Here is a 23,364-nt window from a genome sequence, read left to right on the forward strand (position 1 = left end):
TCCACGCCGAGACACTGACACAACAATTCATGCTGGGATACTAAGAATGCATCTAAAGCCAAACTTTATGATTTTACCCGCGCACCTACCAAACAAAATCACCGCGGCGCACATCTAAAGTACCAAGGCTGGGTCACACGGCATAATATGTATATTGTATAAAATAGTTATATTTGGAGGCAGCCGTGCTGGTAGCGACTAAGCGTAACGTTATGCATTTATTAAACACTGACAAAATTCTAACCACCAGATATATATATATATATATATATATAATATAATAAAAATAATATAATAAAGGTATTTTTACCATAGTATTGGGTATATGATACACTATTAATTTATGATTTCGGTCAACTGTCATATAAGTATAGTGAAAACTTTCACATGTAATGATGAAACGTGTCATTGTATTTTGGGAGCATCTATAATAATATTAAAGAGATATAAATTTAATTTCTTTTGTTAAGGGTAATCTCTTAACATTATTTCGTTAATCTATCTATATCTTAAATTAAAAATTTAAATACTCACTCTTGAATTATTCTCATAAACTTATATATTTAACCATTATCATTATCAGCTGGTTTGTTTCATTTATTTATTAATATCCGACAGTGGCAAATAAAAAACGAGCCTTGGTGCAAAAAGCGTAGTGTTCTCGTCTCAATAGAGGGATTGCAACTAATTTGTGAAGCATTCCTGAATTTTACATGACATGAGACGAACGATAATGTCTCTCGAAAAGTAATTAATAAAATCCCCAGTAACTTTAAATCATACTATTGTGATATCATTCACATTATTTTTTGACTCAATAATAGTGGTTATAATCTATGATCGTATAAATGAAAAACTAAATAAAAGATAAAAAGTGACTTTATAATTTTTTAACCTATATTGTGGTTTTCAATTTAGTAATCTGGAATTATATTTAAATATCAATATTTATTTGTGGGCTTTAGCCTCCTAAAGTATACTTCGCCATCGCAATCTATCGAGGTTGTATTAGTATTCGAGGTTGTTGACAACTACATCCCACCAACGCAGCCTCAGTCTACCGGGTTTTTTCTTGCCACCGGGTTGTGAGTTCAGCGAACTTGGGGGTCCATCGTCCGCCATTCGGTGCACATGTCCCATCGACTTGAGCCTGCTGTACTTTATGAATTGGAAGAGGTTGACGTCATCTAGGATTTTTATCTTATTTATTTATTGCATTAAATTCAAATATATATACTTAGAATTTAAATGTACTATGACTGATTTTTCATTTATGGCCCCTCTTTTTGCACAGATTGAGTTACGAGTTACGACCTTTACTTTGGTTACGACCTTTATCTTTTTTTGGATGCAGTAGTATTCTGACGTGCAAGTCAAATTTTATATCTCGTTAATGCCTAGCCTACTGTACTGTTTGATTTTTTGGAAGAAAATCTTTTTAGGTTGTTCTGTGAATTTTTCTCAAAAATAAAAAATAAATTTGGGCTGGATAAATTTAACCAATTATTCAAATAAAAATGTATAGAGTATGTTTATTTTTGAGGTAATTTATTCAACAAAGTATGCTTTAAAGTCCTCTCTTTTATCCTAAATATGATTTTTTTATTGTATTGTTTTCCAAATACCAAAAACTATCATAAATTTAACGAACTTAACTAATATAATATTATGACTATATTATATGCTTTTCTTCTATAGAAATTGTTCCTTTAGTGAAAAGTATAATATTACAAACACCTAAGGGGGATTTTTTCAGCTTAGTGCATAAATTTTAAACTTAAAGACAAATATGGATTTTTGGATGCTCAATATATTTAATGTTATAAACAACCTTTAATAAATACAATATAAAAATAGCAATTCATATGTTCCCGGTGTACGTTGCCAAGGTCTGTATCACACAATATGTATCATTTTCGTTATCTATACCTTTATTTTCTTATTATTAACGGGGCAAGGGCATAGGCGCATTCCCGAAGAATTCAATCTCCTTGTTCGGGAATTTTCTTTACCTGAAAACATATAAAAAAATCCTTATTTTATATATGGAAACTGTTACAATATCATATATATAAATACCTTAGTAATATAATAGTTAGGCTAGTCTTAGTTTCCTAACTTATGTTTTATTATAAAATCTCGATGTCGCCACGGTACCAATGCTATTCTTAAAATGTGGAAATGATAAAGTGTTATTGGAGTGGATAGGTTATTTTGTTGCAGTCACTGATTTTTTTGTATTAAACTTATCTGTTAACAAGGACTTATAATTAATAATTTACATTATATTTATTTTTTAAAATTTTACTTACCTGATATTTCTAGTTGGGGCATAATTAGGTATCTTCTACGTTTGATCGAAGAATGTTGCTGTTGTCTTAAAAGTGTATTACACGTTTGTAACATCTGTTCGATGTTCTTAGGATAGTTCTTTATATTACCGGATTTTGGTAGAGGTATGCTTGTATGGTTTGACGCAGGTCTTGTAATATTCACAGGTAATCCCTTGTTATTTGGTTGTTGTGCATTGTGATCAAATATGTCTAAAATACTGCTAAGCAGTGAAGGTGAATTGGAACGTTTTGGTTTTTCTGTCGAGATTGGTTTTTTCAGTTTGCCGTTTTTTTCAAGGTCTAAAATATATTTATAATATTTCTTCAATAACAAGGGAGAGCCTTCGGGTAAATTAAGTTTATTCAGATAATTATTCAACTCGGTGATATTGATTTTACCCCCGCTCCCTTTAACGCCATGAACGTACAACTGTATGATATTCTGTATGTCCTCTTTAGTTGCCCTATTATGGTTTGCTTGTATTGCTCGAATATAAAGATTAATTAACTTATCTACATCTCCTTTATTTGCATTTTTACCATTTTCCAATCCATTTCTAAGGTACAATTCTATAATATTTTTAATGTTTCTATAATATTTTTCAGCGGAAGCGATGTTGCCTCGGCTAGGATTATTTTTGGTAGGAATTGAAGGTTCATCAGATTCATCAGTATCAGATGATGAAGATGAAGACGAACTATCTTCGCTGGAGGACGCTTTTTTACCTGGTGTTTTATTCCTGGATATTTCCGAACTATTTGAATCTTCGGAACTACTTGTTGAGGATTCACTAGATTCAGAACTGTTTTCTCCGCTTGGTAAGTTTCCTTTGCCAGGCTTCCCAGATCCATGTTTACCTGGCTTTGATTTACCAGGCTTGCCAGGCTTGCTAGGTGAACCTGATTCATTTGATCCTTCAGGTTCTTCAGAACTGTTTTCTCCGTTTGGCGAGTTTCCTTTGCCTGGCTTTCCAGATCCATGCTTACCCGGCTTCGATTTTCCAGGCTTGCCAGGCTTGCTTGGTGATCCTGATTCATTTGAGCCCTCAGGTTCTTCAGAAGAACTGTTTTCTCCGCTTGGTGAGTTTCCTTTGCCTGGCTTTCCAGATCCATGTTTTCCTGGCTTTGATTTACCAGGCTTGCCAGGCTTGCTAGGCGAACCTGATTCATTTGAGCCCTCAGAGTCTTCAGAACTGTTTTCTCCGCTTGGTGAATTTCCTTTACCTGGCTTTCCAGATCCATGCTTACCGGGCTTCGATTTTCCAGGCTTGCCAGGCTTGCTTGGTGAACCTGATTCATTTGAGCCCTCAGGTTCTTCAGAAGAACTGTTTTCTCCGCTTGGTGAGTTTCCTTTGCCTGGCTTTCCAGATTCATGTTTTCCTGGCTTTGATTTACCAGGCTTGCCAGGCTTGCTAGGCGAACCTGATTCAATTGAGCCCTCAGAGTCTTCAGAACTGTTTTCTCCGCTTGGTGAGTTTTCTTTACCTGGCTTTCCAGATCCATGCTTACCCGGCTTCGATTTTCCAGGCTTGCCAGGCTTGCTAGGCGAACCTGATTCATTTGAGTCCTCAGAGTCTTCAGAACTGTTTTCTCCGCTAGGTGAATTTCCTTTACCTGGCTTTCCAGATCCATGCTTACCGGGCTTCGATTTTCCAGGCTTGCCAGGCTTGCTAGGTGAACCTGATTCATTTGAGCCTTCAGGTTCTTCAGAACTATTTTCTCCACTTGGTGAGTTTCCTTTGCCTGGCTTTCCAGATCCATGCTTACCCGGCTTCGATTTTCCAGACTTGCCAGGCTTGCTAGGCAAACCTGATTCATTTGAGCCCTCAGAGTCTTCAGAACTGTTTTCTCCGCTTGGTGAGTTTCCTTTACCTGGCTTTCCAGATCCATGCTTACCCGGCTTCGATTTTCCAGGCTTGCCGGGCTTGCTATGCGAACCTGATTCACTTGAGCCCTCAGGTTCTTCAGAAGAACTGTTTTCTCCGCTTGGTGAGTTTCCTTTGCCTGGCTTTCCAGATCCATGTTGTCCTGGCTTTGATTTACCAGGCTTGCCAGGCTTGGTTGGTGAACCTGATTCATTTGATCCTTCAGGTTCTTCAGAACTGTTTTCTCCGCTTGGTGAGTTTCCTTTACCTGGCTTTCCAGATCCATGCTTACCCGGCTTCGATTTTCCAGACTTGCTAGGCGAACCTGATTCATTTGAGCCCTCAGAGTCTTCAGAACTGTTTTCTCCGCTTGGTGAATTTCCTTTACCTGGCTTTCCAGATCCATGCTTACCGGGCTTCGAATTTCCAGGCTTGCCAGGCTTGCTAGGTGAACCTGATTCATTTGAGCCTTCAGGTTCTTCAGAACTATTTTCTCCACTTGGTGAGTTTCCTTTGCCTGGCTTTCCAGATCCATGCTTACCCGGCTTCGATTTTCCAGACTTGCCAGGCTTGCTAGGCAAACCTGATTCATTTGAGCCCTCAGAGTCTTCAGAACTGTTTTCTCCGCTTGGTGAATTTCCTTTACCTGGCTTTCCAGATCCATGCTTACCGGGCTTCGATTTTCCAGGCTTGCCAGGCTTGCTAGGTGAACCTGATTCATTTGAGCCTTCAGGTTCTTCAGAACTATTTTCTCCACTTGGTGAGTTTCCTTTGCCTGGCTTTCCAGATCCATGCTTACCCGGCTTCGATTTTCCAGGCTTGCCAGGCTTGCTTGGTGATCCTGATTCATTTGAGCCCTCAGGTTCTTCAGAAGAACTGTTTTCTCCGCTTGGTGAGTTTCCTTTGCCTGGCTTTCCAGATCCATGTTTTCCTGGCTTTGATTTACCAGGCTTGCCAGGCTTGCTAGGCGAACCTGATTCATTTGAGCCCTCAGAGTCTTCAGAACTGTTTTCTCCGCTTGGTGAATTTCCTTTACCTGGCTTTCCAGATCCATGCTTACCGGGCTTCGATTTTCCAGGCTTGCCAGGCTTGCTAGGTGAACCTGATTCATTTGAGCCTTCAGGTTCTTCAGAACTATTTTCTCCACTTGGTGAGTTTCCTTTGCCTGGCTTTCCAGATCCATGCTTACCCGGCTTCGATTTTCCAGGCTTGCCAGGCTTGCTTGGTGATCCTGATTCATTTGAGCCCTCAGGTTCTTCAGAAGAACTGTTTTCTCCGCTTGGTGAGTTTCCTTTGCCTGGCTTTCCAGATCCATGTTTTCCTGGCTTTGATTTTCCAGGCTTGCCAGGCTTGCTAGGCGAACCTGATTCATTTGAGCCCTCAGAGTCTTCAGAACTGTTTTCTCCGCTTGGTGAGTTTCCTTTACCTGGCTTTCCAGATCCATGCTTACCCGGCTTCGACTTTCCAGGCTTGCCAGGCTTGCTAGGCGAACCTGATTCATTTGAGCCCTCAGAGTCTTCAGAACTGTTTTCTCCGCTTGGTGAGTTTCCTTTACCTGGCTTTCCAGATCCATGCTTACCCGGCTTCGATTTTCCAGGCTTGCCAGGCTTGCTAGGCGAATCTGATTCATTTGAGCCCTCAGATTCTTCAGAACTGTTTTCTCCGCTTGGTGAATTTTCTTTACCTGGCTTTCCAGATCCATGCTTACCGGGCTTCGATTTTCCAGCCTTGCCAGGCTTGCTAGGCGAACCTGATTCATTTGAGCCTTCAGGTTCTTCAGAAGAACTGTTTTCTCCGCTTGGTGAATTTCCTTTACCTGGCTTTCCAGATCCATGCTTACCGGGCTTCGATTTTCCAGGCTTGCCAGGCTTGCTAGGTGAACCTGATTCATTTGAGCCCTCAGGTTCTTCAGAAGAACTGTTTTCTCCGCTTGGTGAGTTTCCTTTCCTTGGTTTTCCAGATCCATCTTTTTCTGGCTTGGATTTTTCATGCTTGCTAGGCGTTTTATTTGATAATGATTCCAGCTCGTTTAAAACATGTTCTTCACATGGTTCCTCTTTTTTTTCTTTAGGGTTTTCACTATTTTTCACCTTTTCAAATTGACGGAAGTCATCTATAATTTTATCTTCACATGGTTCATCATTAACTGACCTACTTGATCTATTTTGCCTACTATGAATTTTCGAAGCAGAACTTTTTTTGTGTTTATTTTCTTTCATTCCACTATTATTCTCTTCACTTGAGGATGATTGGCTTTCACTTTGTTCCGAGGAAGACTCAGGTTTTTTAGGTGTCCTGTGTCGTTGATGTTTTTTTGGATGTTTATGCATTTTATCATTTCGATTATCTTCATCAGAATCGTCAGATTGTCTTTTTTTATGTCCTTTTTTATGTCTTTCCATTTTAGAACTGTGGCCCTTATGTTGCTTATTAGCTTCGCCTGATTTATTTTTGTTTTGTTTCTGTGGATTTTCTCCTGAATCATTTTTGCCTTTAGTATTATCTTCTTTATTTTTTGTTTTTTCTTCAGGTTCATTGCTATTATTTTTTTCTTTGTTTTCTTTTGATCCTTCCGAATTTCGGTTTTCTTTACTGTTGATTTCTCCAGATTTGTCATTTATAGCCGTTTTTTCAATACTGTTTTCTTTCGATTGATTATCATGCTCAGGTTTTGATGATTTCTGAGAATTATCCTTTGCGTTAGATTCATTTTTGGTATTAGACGGTGTTTTATTACTTTCTGTTTTATTTGTTTGACCAGATATTTTACCTTCTGGTTTGGTTCCATTTTTTGGTTTTTTATTTATAGCAGTACTATTATTTTTCTGTTCATTAGAGGGCTTAGTGTTATTTGATTTCGTACTATTATTTTCTGCTATGGTGCTATTAGGTGCATTTGACGATGTATTCTGGGATCCAGGAGTTGACTGAGGCTTTCTTTTTCTTTTTCTCCTATTGGTTGTTGCATTCGCTGTTGAAAAAAACTTCAATGAAATATAAATTTACTTAATCCATATATGAATGTCAAAAAAACTGATTTGTCGTTTGTCAGTAAGAGAGTTATTTACAATACCTTGCGCTGTTGCAGAAGCAGAAGATTGGGCATTTCCAGATGATTGAACTGTTTCAGAAAGTATATAAGTAAAGTCTTTGTTATACAAAATTATAATAGGCAAAATCAGTATATCCATTAACTTACCAGAGACAAAAGCTTGCGCCCCTGAAATGAGTGAAAGTATAATAATTAAATTAAATATTAGCTTTATTATCAAAATTCAAATAAACTAATCTTACCAGAAGAGGAGGGTTCTAATGAGTCATCATAATAGTCTGAAATTTAAAAAATAAATACAACAATAAACAGGGTCAGAAAAGAAGTTTGATAAAGATTCTATCTTATAAATTTTATTCTGGAAAATGTTCGACAAATTCGGGGTTGTTTCAGTTACGAAATTTGAATCAGTGGATTCAACAAGTGGGTATAATACACCCCCAATATTACGGGGAATATCCTTTTGTATAGTTGTGAACCTACTATATAACTTATATACTTAAAGTATATCTGAACCTTATTACGAATTAAAATAATTAAACAAAAAGATAACTTACAATCATCATTGGAGTTTTTAGAACCTAAAGCTGCTGAAAAAACAAAACATTTTAATCTAAGTGTCAAATCGAATACTGTAATGTTTTTTTAACCCTTTTTATAAAAACATTACAGTATTCGATTTATGTTTTATGACGACTTATGTTTATGTAAAAAAACATGGTTATGTTACCTTTCTTGAAGTTTTAAAATTAATATTACTTTAATTTACGAAACATATTTTACGAAAAAAAATCCTTTATGAAATATGTGAGCTCAAAACGTTTAAATTTAATAAATAATGAACTTATTAAAATTTGTCTTATATGACAATAAACTTATACTTCATGATAAGTTTTTATACATTACTAGCTGACCTGGCAAACGTCGTTTTGCCATGTATTTCATTTATAACAAAAATAGGGGTTGTATATATTTTTTTAATGCTGTATCATAAAACAAAATAATCTAAAAATTAAAAAAAAAAATAGGGGATGAAAAATGAATGTGGTCCTATTTTCAGACATACGCAATATGCACACAAAATTTCATGAGAATCGGTCAACTCGTTTCGGAGGAGTTTAACTACAAACACCGCGAGGCGAGAATTTTATATATTAGATAATTTTGGAAACATAATACAGACGAAGATACACACAACACAAATAACTTACTAGTCTAATTGTAAACGATTTTTGCCAATTTAGAAGTCGATTACTAAGATATTTAATCAGTAGTGCTGTATTTCGTTGAAAGGTTGTGGCGGACAATATATTTGTTGAATATTGTTAGTACTCACGTTCAGACTTATTTGATGGACTTTCGCTGGCGGCGCCGTTTGCTATAAAAAAGGAATAAATATTTTAACTACCACTTAACTGACTCAGGATGTTTATAGAAATCATCATATGGTATTAAGATGAGAGATAAGTAGGTGAAACGTGGACCAGGGTTGTTAGTAACAGAGCACACTGGAGCCAGTTAGAGAGTTAGAGGAGGACTTGACTTGAGGATGTAGGCAGGCATTAATGGCGATGTTTAGGTAATGGTAATAATATTGTCTATAAATTAAGGTGGATATATAAAGATAGGTAATTACAGCTTTAACAAAATTACAAGGTACTAGATATATGCTTCAAAAGTTTTTCTACTGTTTAAATAAAGTAATAGCCAGAAATAAAACTTCTTATGGTATGGTATGCTTAACTTTGATTAAGCAAAATATATGAACGTTTTGCAGCACATTGGATGGCGAATACTCTGATTCGAGAGCTCGGGATTTTAATGGTTGAAAAATGTGAACGGGACGCTCAGATCCTAGTGGGCGGCACCGCTACTATAAGCCCACTCCACTCGGATCCGAGAAAAGAGCGCTTAATGTGTTAACTGCTAAATTTATAATTACCACTTGCAGAACCTCCAGCGCTGCCAGCCGCGTTTGCACTCGTTGACACTAAAATAAGTTGCGAATTGTTATACAAATCTTATAATTTAAAAAAAAGTGGCATTACAGCCCTCGTGGTATTGACAACCGATTTCTGTATCTGTTACGTGATCATTTGTTTTTTTTAAAGGCAAGTAGGTATCCTTCTGAGTCTGACAGACGACGTCGAATGTCGTTTTTCTTCACCGCACGAGTATTAAATTTATTTTAGCATTAAAAAAAATAAATAAAAAAATAAATTATTGTATACATTTTGGATAAACAAAAATATATCATATGAAGTATAGGTATATAAAATATATCGGTAGGTAAAACAGTAATCTTATTACCTGCTGCAACAGCTTGTACTGTAGCACTTCCCGCGCCAGTGGTGGTAGCTAAAATACATTAAAATATTGTATAGTACAGAAAACCTAAGAGTTATAAAAGTTATTATAAATATTATAAACAATTATTAATTTGGAAATAATATATTTATAATAAAATTGCTGATTCAGCGGAAAATGCAGACAAGGAATTCAAAATCATAAGAACATGAATGAGGTCTGAAGCTTTTCACGTATAAGTTTTATAATTCGAATGTCATTTGTTTTTTTTTTCATTTTAATAATAATAATAAACACATGTGTTACGATTTCAATAGACAGTCGTCATATTGTAGACATGTGACTGTCCTTTCCAAATTTTTCAGGACTATTTCCGGTTTAAAGCTAACACATCAAAAATCCTGCATCTTACCACTTGCGGCAGCATTTGCTTGTTCACTGGGCGCTAAAACAGCAAAAGAATGACGTTATTTATTAAAACTGATAATCGTTACACGTCTCAATAAAAAATGGTATGTAATAGAGTTTTTAATGTTCAATACTGGTTAGAAGAATCCTATTTAATGTGATTAATTGTTCTTATTTATATTATTGTCATGTTCCGCTGTGGCTTCTTCCGGGTTTTTGTATGTGACTGGTAAATTTCTTATACCTTCCTAATTAATCACTCTATCTACTGGTGAAAATGGTGCAGTTTACAGATTATCGCGGGACAACAGACGATGCGGAAAACTTAATGATTCGCGCCAATTTAAATTATTAGTTAATTCTTCCTCTTTTTAAAAAAATTGTGGATTGTAGACTTAATGCTAAAATTCAAGGACTTGAGGTACGATTTTTTATGCAAATATTCCAGCCCAATCAATAGCACGTGACGCACTGTATACATGTTTTCAATTCTCGCACAATTATATAAAAATACTAGCTGACCCGGCACACGTCGTTTTGCCATTTATTATAAATAGGGGTGATCGTAGAGGGGTGAAAATTAGGGATTGTATGTATTTTTAATGCTATATCATAAAAAAATAAAATTAAAAAAAATATCTAAAAATTAAAAAAAAATTAAGTTGGACTACCCTTAACATAAAGGGGGATGAAAAATAGATGTTGTCCGATTATCAGACATACCCAATATACACACAAAATTTCATGAGAATCGATCAAACCGTTTCGGAGGAGTTTAACTACAAACACCGCGACACGAGAATTTTATTAGATTACTTACCATTACTTTCAGCGAATAATCCCACTGGTAAAACTAATAAATAAATAAAAATAAATTTAAGCCGCTTCTCCATCATGTTTTGGCCTGCTTTTTGGCCGATGGTATGATATTTTGATTAAACGAATCAATATATATAGTGAAAGACAATAAAATAAAAAAAACGTGATGTATTAATAAATTTATTACAATAATTCGTAATCATAAACTGTACGGTGCTCGTGATGTACTTTTAATAAAATTTCGATTATCATTGGAGCTCTTGATAAACAATTAATAAAGGTGTGAAAAAGTTATAATCATTCGTTTTAGTTAGATGTGTAAGTAGATATTTTGTATTTAATAAAAAAACTAGTGTGTAATGAACACGCGTTAGATATAACACTTCGTTGGCGTAATAAGATAAAAGTCTTTAATTTTTTTTATCCATCGCCTTTACCTAGTGTATAATAATATAATATATATATATAATAATTTGTAGAAAAAAAAATGACACTAACAATAGAAATAATTTACTCATATCATAACTTCAAAAAACTAAAATGTTGACTGTAGCTAACTTCAGGATGTCGGGTTTTTCGTGACGGTGTGCGCGCGCATCGTAAAAATTTACTCTAATCGCGCCAAAAGTAGTATAACTACAAAAATGGGATATCTTCTTAAATTTATCATCTGTTATAGATATTTTTTTCACCTAGATCTAATTGCGTATACCAATTGGCTAGTATAATATTTATAATTAAGTAAGAATCGTCTCACTTCCTTTTATAAACGCAATAGCTGGCGCGGCCGCAGAGAAAGAGAAATATAATCGGCTAAAATATGTCTTTCCTCCAATTTTAATTGCCCCTTTGGAGTAAAAACTCTCAGGCCAAGGTTCAAATTCTTCTCATTCGTTTCCCTCTTGGCAGAGCGGCCGTGATCGCTATGTAGTAGAAGTAGAAGGCGCAGATGTAATGCGCTTCACGACGCTCCGCCACCGCTGCCTATTGGAGGTCATCCTGCTGCACTGATTCAGTGTTTCTCCTACGGCGGACTTAATCTGATAAGGTTCAAATGCACAGGCGCTAATTAAAGATTTAAGTTGGCGCCTGTTAGACAGTACCGGTGACCCAAGAGCCGGTTCTTTCCTCGCTGAATGAATAAGTATCGCAATACGACGAGCAAGTGCTGCCAGCATTAAAGCTTCACAAGCTACTACCAAACTTTTAAATTATTATTTTTATGTTTACTCTCTTGATCGATCTTGGTATACTGTTGCTCCCGGGCCTAAACCAAGTGGACACAGTTTTTATAGATTATTATGTTGTAGAAAATTGCGGGTTGTTCGTTCTGTTTGTACATATATTGTTTTGGGATTATTACATTGGGCAACGAAACAACAAGATCTATTGATAATTTGTTAAGAGCTGATCAATTAAATTTAATTTTTAAAATCTGTATATTTCGTATTATAATAATTAGTATGTATTAATACTAAAATTATGAAATTTGAAACATGTCCATACAGATTCGTAATAAGAATGTAGACATCTTGAGTTTATGGTCTCGTTCGAACTCAATGACTTCAATATAGCCATTTCCAAGTTCCCTCGTTCCTGCTGTCGTATGCACCTCGTAATTTTCAACCATTCCCCAATATTCATATTGGAAATCTCCTTTATTGTCTGAATATGTTATTGAAATATGCTGCTTTATGCTTAGTTTACGAAGAGTGTGTTTTTTTTGGCGTATATTGTGCGCAGTAGATTGAATAATTGAAAAGATGTGCTGCATATCTGAAAAAAGATTTTTGACAAAAATCACTACAGCCCGGAGTGAAATATGCCTTGACAGCCTTTCAGGACAGACTAGGCTTGTTTTTTAATAGAAAATCTTAGTTAACTAAACTCATAAGACCAAAGAAAACTTCACAGTATTACAGTATTACATTTGTAACTTTTTTTATCAGAGAAAATACAAAAATCCTCTTGTCCTTATAGCGAAGACAACTTAATTCATACAGAATTCACTTTACGCGATTGATTGTAAGTATACAAATTATGTAAGACATTTAAATTTCATTAAATTTAAAAAGAAAAGATTAAAGACCTTAGGAGGTTTTTTTTAATAGGTTTTTGCTTCTTTTGATGTTATATAGCTTGATTCTTTAATAAATAAAAAATAATACACAGTTACAAAACAAAAACGCTAAAATGCTGTATACAATTGTTCGGACATGTTATTATAGTCACCATTATACAATTATTCGAGTATGAAACATATACTCGACTGATTCTTATGAAATTTATTATACATATTCAGTAGGTCTGAGAATTGGCTACTTTCTATTTTTTGAACCCCTCAGCGATAAGGGGCGTGCAGCTCAATAATTTTATTTTTATTTTTTAGACATTTTTTTTTGTTTTAATTGATACGGCATACAAAAATACATAAAACCCTTAATTTTCACCCCCCTACAATTAACACCTATTTTTTATTTGTTAATGTTAATTTGTTAAAAGCTTATGACATGAACTCAGGTTCGTATTGAGAAAAATCACAGAACAACCTAAAAAATTTTCATTCCTAAAAACCGAACAGTCTCTGGGACAGCATAGCAAAATGTTTCAAGTCGGTATGTACTAAACAGGTAGGCTAAAATCACATTAAGGAGAACCGACACGAGGGCAGCTAGTTTCAATATAAACAAGAACAGAAGTACTCACACGGCTAAACGTATGCATGTTCATAACTGTATAACCTTTTGCAGTGAGTTCAAAAGGCTTCTGGGTACGCATAATGAACATTAACATAATAGTCTTAGTCTCTGGACTTGCATAAGGCCAGTTAGATGAATAGATAGAGTTTGTTAAATTCTTACTCTGCAATAAATACTCGTGATTATTTTCTTACTATATATAACAGCTATTTCTTTCACACTGGGATCGTTAACTTAAGTGTCTGTTCTCAACACTGAGGTTATGTGTTATATATAATAAACACATTTTTTTCACATCTGCTTTAAACACATTTTTTTTAAAGAAAATATTGTGAGCGTTACGGCATATAGCCACAAATCAAAAAGTTAGCTAAATTACCAAGTTGCAGAAAAATTTAGCCTCATAGTAAGTACGAAATTAGAATAATTAAATGCTTACACTATCGCTTATGATTTGTCCCATAAAACACTGATTGAAACATTCCACAAGCAGTGACAAACACATGAAGGAATATCGAACACGTTTGTAGAAGTTACTGACCACCTAAAAAAATATATAGCATAGTAAAATAATTAGAAAGGTTTATACTATAAAAATATAAATAAAACTACTCACTGTGGATGTAAATGCTGTAAGACAAATGAATACTGCTCCAAGAGAATAATTTATAATCATTGCATCGCCTAAAATAGTGTCCAGGGCTGCAATTTGTCTGAAACAATGAATAAATCACTTTGCAGATATAGAGTGCTTCTATTCAAAAGCCTTACGAATGACATCCTTATTTATCCTTGTATTACTGCTTGATACTTACTTAGCCAAAACGTCATGTCTCGAAATGATCATTTTAATTCTCTTCAGAGATCGTTTATATATCTCATCAATGTTTACTCCTTTTGTTATATTGTCAACATCTTCATCGCTTATTAGCTCTTCGAGGCAATTGCCTAGTATCCTCAATTCCATACAAGTGAATATTATATATGTTGAGTGTATTATATTCGTAATAGCATATAGACTTACAACAACAGCCGTCATGCAGCTCTCCCATACATACGCAGCAATGTAAAACTTAATTTTATCAAAAGGATACCAAACTTCAATAGGATACAAATATTCCTTTATCCCGAAAAATCTCTCTTCAAACCGCATTACGATATATGGGAAAGAGTCAACAACGATTATCAATGGAATTGAGTAGTACAGTAAAAATCGATTTATGATCATGGCAAGTTTTTTGTAATACCTTATTGTCTTTCTATGTATATCAGAATTTGCAACAACATCCCACATTTCATCATAGAAATGTAAAAATATCTGGTTATATCGTTCTCTATGCATTTGTATTTTTGCGTATTTTATAGCGGATATTACACAAACTCCTAAATTTGGTGCTGTATTAATTATGACCAACCATTCTGCTGACACAATTGTTATCATAAGTTGTAAAGTTGTAGATAAGACTAGAAATATGGTAAGTGCGTACCCAATCATGGTCAGCTTTGATCGTCCCTTAAAAGGGTAAAGGAATATTTTAGTAGTGAGATATCTGATAAAATTTAATTCCGAAAGAACCTCATCTCTTGGTAGTTGAGATGACATGTTTTTCAGTCTCTATTTGCTTTCAAAATGACTTTATTGGAGAAACTAAGTATATATATTTTAACGATAATTGTTTGATTGCTTTATTAAAGGGCTGATGCTCAATGAATTTAATGATTTAATTATACCTAATATGCTAAAAATATGTATAAAATTATACTCTCAGACATTCTTGGAATGTCTACTTATAGTATAAATTTATGAGTCTAATTTGTTTAAAAATAAATATGTTGTAATGAATATCACTTGTTTGATTAGGTCAATATTTATTTAATTTCATTCCATTCATATTTATTTTTATTTTCGCGATAAATCAAATTAACCTTTAAACTTGGGTTCATCATCATCGTCTTTATAATTCCCCAACCGTTTGGAATCTTGAGAAGGGGGCCATTATCGACTTTGCTAGAAAAGTGGGGTATTGCTGATTAAGCTAGTCGACGATTTTTTCGAAATACCCAGGTATTTCTTCTTCTTTTCAACGTAAGACTATTATTAGATAGACTAACACATGACATTTAATGCCACTGAATCAGGTTATTTTCAACCCATAAACTTCTGTTACACACAGACACAAATCCCCACGCATTATCCCTATAATATTATTGTTTATGCTAAAAACCATTTTTCTTTATTAATCTGTTGACATTTCTAAATAAATTACTTCCTTAGATTTTTCTTACATAGACAAAACCGCAGGTATCGCTAGCAAGAATTACCCCATAATTAGAAACCTATATATCCATCAAACATTTAACTTTGTAATCATGCTATCAATCATATCAGTATTTGCTTTAATAATTTAATCAACAATCGTCTTTCTCTCCTTATATTAAGGGTTACAATCCTACGTAGGTACCTTTGTTCTGTTAGAAATAGGTCAAGAAGCTCTTAGACATAGCGATTGCTTATAATTTGCCGGCATTGTTCAGTAAATCAGAGTAGGGCGTCACTTCACAATACTTGGGCTCTTTGATGCATGACTAATATGGACATTAATCTGATGAGAGCATGTCATCCACTCAATGCTAATGTATACCGGCTTTATAACTCCCAAATCCCCTTTGTATGACTGCTCATTGGAAAATTTATTATATTGTTATAATATTAAGAGGTAGGTCTATATAAATTGGTCTATGTTTGGTTTTATGTAATTTAGATGTATTTATTTCGCAATCTCACAGCTAACATAAATTATATAACAAAAAAGAATTATACTAAAGATTTATTTATTTATACTACATTACATTATTCTACCTTAACAGTTCTTACTAATTGGATAGAAAGTCAAAATAATACCCAAACGAATTATCCTAAAAAAATTAAAATAAGATATTTATAATTTATATACTACGTAATAATAAAATTATATATAGCTAGCAATATAGCAAGCAACTCTTGTGAACTTAGCCAGTGTACATACAAATAAGTCTACCTGAATAGAAATTTTGTTGATTATCTGTATTGCTCGCGAATGTGCGTGCGGTACATGCAAAATTTTAAACGAAAGCCATTTTTCTATTTGGTAGGTACTGGTAGGCCAAGTTTCTCCGTTTTATCCAGATTATGGACTCGAACTTTAAGTATCTTAATTTAAATACACACATACAGCTAGCTCTCTTCTGAGGCGTAGCTGGTCGTAACCCACCATACCCAGAACAAACAGGGTCGGGCATATAAGCTAAGGCTAAGGATACAAGGGTTGGGATACAGTCCATACAGACTCCATACAGTAAAAGATATAGCCAAAGATCAGACAACATATACTTAATATAATATAAAGGTAAATATTTACGAAAGGAAAAACAACGTTTTTGTTTTTAATTTTTTTTGGGTAAGAAAACATTAGGAATGCCAATTCATTTTAATACACATTACCTATACTAATATTATATTAAAGTCTGAGTTCAAATCTTTTGACTGCAAACAGTAACATTTTGAAAGATCAAGATAATCACAAAATACTATAACGCATTGAAACACAAAGAATATCGCGTCCACTTTGAGGCTTTGAGCAAAAATCGATTGGTTGTTGTCTCGAAATATAATTGAATTTGCCTCAAGTATTTTGGTATTAAATTTGAATCAGAACACAAATGTTCATCGAAATTGCGAATACAGAAAGGTATTCGTCTTCAAATTGTGTTCATTCGCAGAATGCGTTTCGAATCTTTATAAATGTGAACCCGTACGTTCTTGATTACACTTTTGTACCAAAATATGAAGACCTCCTCTTCGCTTCTGTGCTTTAAAGGCAGGCAGTAAAATGGCGAACGTTATAAGTAATCTGGGGTCTTAATATACTGGATCTCAACGACAGCGTGTTTGAGTCTTTTGTGTGTATTATTCATTCACACATTATGGGAAGTATTTTTATGTGTAACTACACATAAGGAGTTGCTATTTTATTCTAAATAGACAGCGTTTAATATATAATGATCTTCATGAAGATATATATTTTGTAGAAAACACTTGGTCAAGAATTATAAATTTTGAATAAGAACCTTAACCAACTTTTAAAACTGTGTCTAGTTTATGTTTCCACCACACCAACTTCTACTATTTAAGATTATTTATACAATAAATAAATAAATAAATAAACTGTCAGTAATAATTTTGCGTTACACATATCGACTAAGCCCGACTTTTAAATAGTAATTTCGTTGCATTAACAGCTCTATATAAATACAAGATAAAGAAATAAGGATGTATTCAAGAATAATAACGAGAAGGTTATGAGGTAGATATGTTTCTACACAATGGGGAGATAGAGCGTTTTATTCGAACAAGGTCTCACACGTCAAATTTCACATCTTGAATAGCGTTCACCCCACGGAATCTTTATAAATAGTTGCGCAAAGGTGATGCTTAATTTGATGGAAATCTCGGGACTGAATGCGTACCAGGAACGGATTGTGAATAGCTCTGATTTAATTGAGAGAGATTAAACTTGGTATTCTCTTTAAATTGGACGTCAATTGTATATCTATTGTTAGTTAGCTTCCATTTGTACTGAATTTCCATAAATAATCGGATTTTTAAGATGGTTTTAACCAGCTTAAAAATTAACATAATATTAAGGAATAATAATAATCATAATAAGTTATTATTGAATAACTACCTATACTATCTTAATATATATAAATCTCCTGTCACGATGTTTGTCCGCGATGGACTGTTAAACTACTTAACCGATTTTAAATTAAATTGGCACACCGTGAGCAGTCTGGTCTAACTCAAGAGATAGGATAGTTTAGATCTTCAATTATAGTCGCAATTTTATTTTATTGCAAATTATTTGTTTATTATTTGAAACAATTCTAACAGAGGGCGCTGTGTTAAAAGAACCAACGTTTCACATAAGTTCTCTTACCGTTTCCCTTGAATTTACTACTATGTAATATAACAAAAACCTTAGCCACAGCAACGCTTGGCCGAGTCTGCTAGTACTTATTGGTTTCTCGTATCGTCAGTAAGCTTCAACGTCAGAAGCCCCGATTGCTCTCAAAGCTAAATAACCCTTGACCAAAAAGCATCTTATTCTCTCCATGGGTGTACCTCCTTTGTAAATAGTACGTAAGTAAATAATAATTAAACAAATCTCAAGAGACTTGTATAGCAAGAATTAAGTTAAGTGATGTGACCTTACCGTATCCTACATCTAAAAAGTGAATCTCTTTTATGTAAGATTTTAATTCAGGTTGGGTTGAAAATATGTTAGGAAGGTTTTCATCATTTTGACTGACTGAACTTTGAATGACTTTTTAGAGGAGTTGTTGGGACTAATAGCTGCAGCTGAGTTTCATCATCAGAAATCAAAGCATAATACAAAATACTATCCGTATCACATTGACGTCAGTCGTTCCACAACTGAGCGTTTCTTACGAGAGTTTTTGGCGCACCACCACTATGTAAAATCAGCTGCCCACTCAAGTATTTCCAACCCAATCCAAAATCCAAATTCGAGTTTCGAGAAAAGAGCCTAACAATTCTTAAAAGGCCGGCAATGCACTTGCGATGTTCTGGCAATGTGAGTGTCCATGGGTATCACTTAACATCAGGTGAGCCTCCATGAGATGAAAACAATAAATAAAAATAAAACAGTGGCGCTACAACCCCTTTAGGTCTTTGCCTCAGATTTCTGAATCTGTTACATGATCATTTTTAAAAAATCTAATAGGCAAGTAGGTGATCAGCCTCCAGTGCCTGACACACGTCGTCGACTTTTTGATTGTAAGACATGTTGGTTTCCTCACGATGTTCTCCTTCACCCCAAATGATAAATGCGCATATAGAAAGAAAATCTATTGGTGCTTAGCCGGGGGTAGAACCTACGACCTCAGGTAAGAGAGTCGCACGCTATATGCACTAGGCCAACACTGCTCTATGTGATGTAAACAGTGCAGATTATATAGGCCGTGGTTCGTTCTTGGTTCTTTTCTAGTCACGGTACTAACACTACACTATACATATTCTAGGGACTTAAACGTGTCAGTTGTAACAGATTTATATTCATATCAGTACATAGAAGCTTTAATATTACTTAAGTTTACGAACAGCTGCAAACAATATGGGTCCAATTGTTCCAGGCAGAATTATTTAAAACTATAGAATTAAGTTTTAGTTGGTAACAAGTACTTACCGTCAGTAAGCTGCTTGTACGTTAAGTATGCTCCTTGTACTAATTAAAACAGACAAAATGAGGACCATTCAAGGCATTACAAAGGAGCATAATACTTTTGCAGTAAATAAAGCTGCAAATTAGATTGTTCCTCTTTGTGTTTCTACTGAAACTTGTACCTACAATTCTTACGTCTGGAATAGTATTAATTATTTAATATGTTTTGCAGTCAGCTGAGTGTAATTATATTACATGAATACTTTTTAACTAGATATTTTTTACACTTTAGTCGTTGATCACAAACGATTATGTTAGGCAATATTTTATATAAGGCCTCACCTGATGTAAAGTGATACTGCCCATGGACGCTCAATGTCAGAAGACCTTGCCGGCTTATTAAGAATTGGTACGTGCTGAAGGAGGAGGTTGAATTGGTTCGGGAATACTTCTGTGGGCAGCTGGTTCCACATAGTAGAGGTGCACGACTAAAACTGCCTTAAAAACGCTTAGGGAGACTATATGTGCCTACATGTCTTTCAAAGATGTGCTTATACGCGCGTAAAAAACGCTAGTCTGAAACCGCTCTGAGTTGTGGAACGATCGGAAAAAAATACAGCGCAAACTTCCCAGAATAAGGATAAGGATAAACAAGAAAGGATATTATTATTAGGTGTGTATTCTAAATTTAAAAAATATAAAAAATAACGATTATGAATTTTAGTGAGAAGTTTTTATCTTATCGTCAAATTTTAAATAGTTAACTCCATTTGATACTCAAATTTGATTTATTTTAAGTTAAATATTAATAACCAAACAATAGAATTGAAAGATTCGATAACAAATAATATAATGGAGAGATTAGACGAAAAACTTCAACCTATTATAACAGAAAATAGAAACTTAAAAATAAAAGTAGAAAATCTCGAAAAGGAAGTAGAAAGTTTAAAAAGAGGAAAGAAGCAAAACAATTTGATAATGTTTGGAGTAAATGAAGGCGAAAGGTCTACACAAGAATTAATACAAAATACAATACATATTTTCAAAACTGACCTTGACATACAATTACAAGAACATGAGATAAACAAAATATATCGTCTAGGAAAGGGAAAGTCTTCTGGAAAACCAAGACCAATTCTGATTTCCTTTACGAGCGAATGGAAGAAGAATGAAGTTATGGGAAAGAAGAAAAACTTCAAAAATGTATATGTTACAGAAGACTACACAAAGGAAGTAATAGAGAAAAGGAAAACGTTGCAGGCGCAGCTAAAAGAGGAGAGAGAAAAGGGAAATATCGCGTACCTGAAATTTGACAAACTAGTAGTAAAAGGAAAAAATACTAACATAAATAAGGAAAAGCGCAAAAGAGAAACATCATCATCCCCACAAAACAATGCTCAACCAAGGAAACAACAAACTCTAATGCCGCCGATTAACAATAGACCAAATGCTTTCGACGTAATGAGGATTAGAGCTAATTCTCTTTCGTCTCTTCCCGCTAAGACAACAACTAACAAAGAATAACAATTAACTGTCGGTAAACGGAAAAATAAACAGCTCAACATGAACCAACATAAAATAACAAAACAAAATACTTCCCCAAGCCGACTGGTCATCGTGGGGAAAAATGACCACGACCCTCTAAAGGAAAAAAATAACACTAACATGAAAAACAAAGTAAATGACATCCACATAGCAACTATTAACTGTCGATCTCTTAGAACACCTGAAAAACTCCAAGAACTAGAGCTGGCAATAGAAGAGTTAAAGTGGGATATTATAGGTATTAGCGAAATGCGCAGATTTGGAGAAGGTATAGAAAACCATGGCAAATACGTACTACATTATAAAGGGGAGACGCCCGGGCTGTATGGAGTTGGATTCATGGTGAAAGTAAATCTAGTCAACAACATAGAAGAACTTAGTGGATTCTCGGAACGTATTGCAATCCTTAATATAAAACTGCCCGTGAACGGAGATAAAGAAGAGAGATGGTCTATTATACAGGCATATTCACCAACTGAATCTGATAAAAAAGAGGACGTAAAAACAATTGAGGAATTCTATGAAAATCTCCAAAACGCTATTGATAACGCACACAAAAACGTCATCGTGATGGGAGACTTTAATGGACAAATTGGGATTCAAAATAGTGGGGAAGAAAATACCATAGGAAACTATGGGTATGGAAATAGAAGCAAAAACGGAACAAGACTAGTAAACTTTGCACTGGAAAACAGATTAAGTATTCTAAACAGTTTTTATAAAAGGAAACCATCAAAAAAATGGACATGGATCTCACCCAATGGACAATATAAGAATGAAATCGATTTTATTATGTCTAATAATAGAAAAGCCTTCAAGAACATTTCGATCATAAACAATTTAAACTTCCACACAGACCATAGGATGGTTCGAGTTGCGATGTCAGGAATGTTCAAGAAAACAAGACGATTTCAAAATAAACAATTAGCGGTACAATACTCAGGTGACCCTAAACTATTACTTAATAATCTTCAAACATCTCTAGATGCCGCGGAATTAGAGAAGAAAGAATATCCATCGATACAAGAAAAGTACAACCTATTACTAAATCAACTAAAAACAGTAACCAGAAAAACAAACAAAAGTATCAAGAAAGAAGTCTCACTTACAATCAAACAATTATTACAAGAACGAAAAGAACTTTTACGACAAAAGGAAATTAAAGGAAACCGCCAAAGAGTAACAGAAGTAAGCAAAAAGATCAGTGAACAACTTAGGAAAGAAAGAAAAACTAAAAGATCTAATACAATGAAAAGTTACATAGAAAAGACAGGAGGAATAAAAAAGGCATTGAAGGAGTTAAACTACAAAAAGGACTGGATACCAAGTATGAGAAAGAAAGATGGTAATAGTACAGGTAAAAGACTCGAAATATTAAAAATCGCTACAGAATTCTACCGAAACTTATACCGAAGTCAAAAAGAGAAAGACACTATAAAAGAAAACGACGAAATAACTAATGAAGAATATATACCGGAAATAATGAAGGAAGAAACCATAAAAGCAATAAATACACAAAAACTCGATAAAGCCCCTGGATCTGATCTTGTTACAAACGAACTTCTAAAAGCAACGTTACCAGTAATCGCTCCAAGACTTACAGATATATTTAATGAAATTATCAATACGGAAAACATTCCAGAGGATTGGACAAAATCTACAATTATACTACTACATAAAAAAGGTGACAAAGGAGATATAGCAAATTACAGACCAATCAGTTTAAAGTCCAATATTTACAAAGTGTTTTCAAAAATAATATTATCTAGAATCACAAACACACTTGAAGAAAATCAACCCAAAGAACAAGCTGGATTCCGTAGACATTTTTCAACAATAGACCACATACACGCCCTTAGACAAATACTCCAGAAATTTAAAGAATATAACAAAATTTACTACATAGGGTTCGTGGATTTCAACAAAGCATTCGACACACTTGAACATAGATTTATCTGGGACGCACTAAAAGATCAAGGCGTACATGCAAAATACATACGGATACTGAAAAACGTATACACAAAAAGCACCACACAAGTAAAATTAGAATCTATAGGCGAAGAATTTCCGGTTGAGAGAGGTGTACGCCAGGGAGACCCAATTTCACCAAAAATA

The 23,364-nt window shown here is 34.4% G+C and overlaps 2 protein-coding genes across 5 annotated transcripts; both read right to left on the bottom strand.

Annotated features, from left to right (window-relative positions):
* Positions 1–1,790: 1,790 nt before the first annotated feature.
* On the bottom strand, positions 1,791–10,886 carry LOC111000004 (collagen alpha-1(III) chain-like). 4 transcript variants are annotated; one of them, XM_045631471.1, is made up of 13 exons: positions 10,786–10,886; positions 9,970–10,002; positions 9,561–9,608; positions 9,193–9,240; positions 8,587–8,628; positions 7,808–7,840; positions 7,493–7,528; positions 7,398–7,418; positions 7,272–7,319; positions 5,625–7,169; positions 3,819–5,495; positions 2,313–3,689; positions 1,791–2,012 (listed from the first exon to the last, which is right to left on the bottom strand). In XM_045631471.1, exons 1-13 carry the CDS (start codon positions 10,859–10,861, stop codon positions 1,924–1,926), a joined length of 5,073 nt encoding a protein of 1,690 aa, XP_045487427.1. In that variant the 5' UTR covers positions 10,862–10,886; the 3' UTR covers positions 1,791–1,923. The 4 variants fall into 4 exon arrangements, with proteins under 4 accessions (XP_045487427.1, XP_045487428.1, XP_045487426.1 ...); XM_045631472.1 differs by having other exon boundaries at positions 3,819–4,337; positions 4,587–7,169; XM_045631470.1 differs by having other exon boundaries at positions 3,819–7,169; positions 7,808–7,837.
* Positions 10,887–12,482: 1,596 nt separating this feature from the next.
* Positions 12,483–15,086, bottom strand: LOC110999999 (odorant receptor 13a-like). Its single transcript, XM_022269307.2, has 5 exons — positions 14,299–15,086; positions 14,100–14,196; positions 13,923–14,027; positions 13,491–13,646; positions 12,483–12,560 (listed from the first exon to the last, which is right to left on the bottom strand). Exons 1-5 carry the CDS (start codon positions 15,084–15,086, stop codon positions 12,483–12,485), a joined length of 1,224 nt encoding a protein of 407 aa, XP_022124999.2.
* Positions 15,087–23,364: the final 8,278 nt, after the last annotated feature.

The sequence above is a fragment of the Pieris rapae genome, chromosome 15, assembly GCF_905147795.1.
Source record: "Pieris rapae chromosome 15, ilPieRapa1.1, whole genome shotgun sequence".
In the NCBI taxonomy this organism is placed as follows: domain Eukaryota; kingdom Metazoa; phylum Arthropoda; class Insecta; order Lepidoptera; family Pieridae; genus Pieris; species Pieris rapae.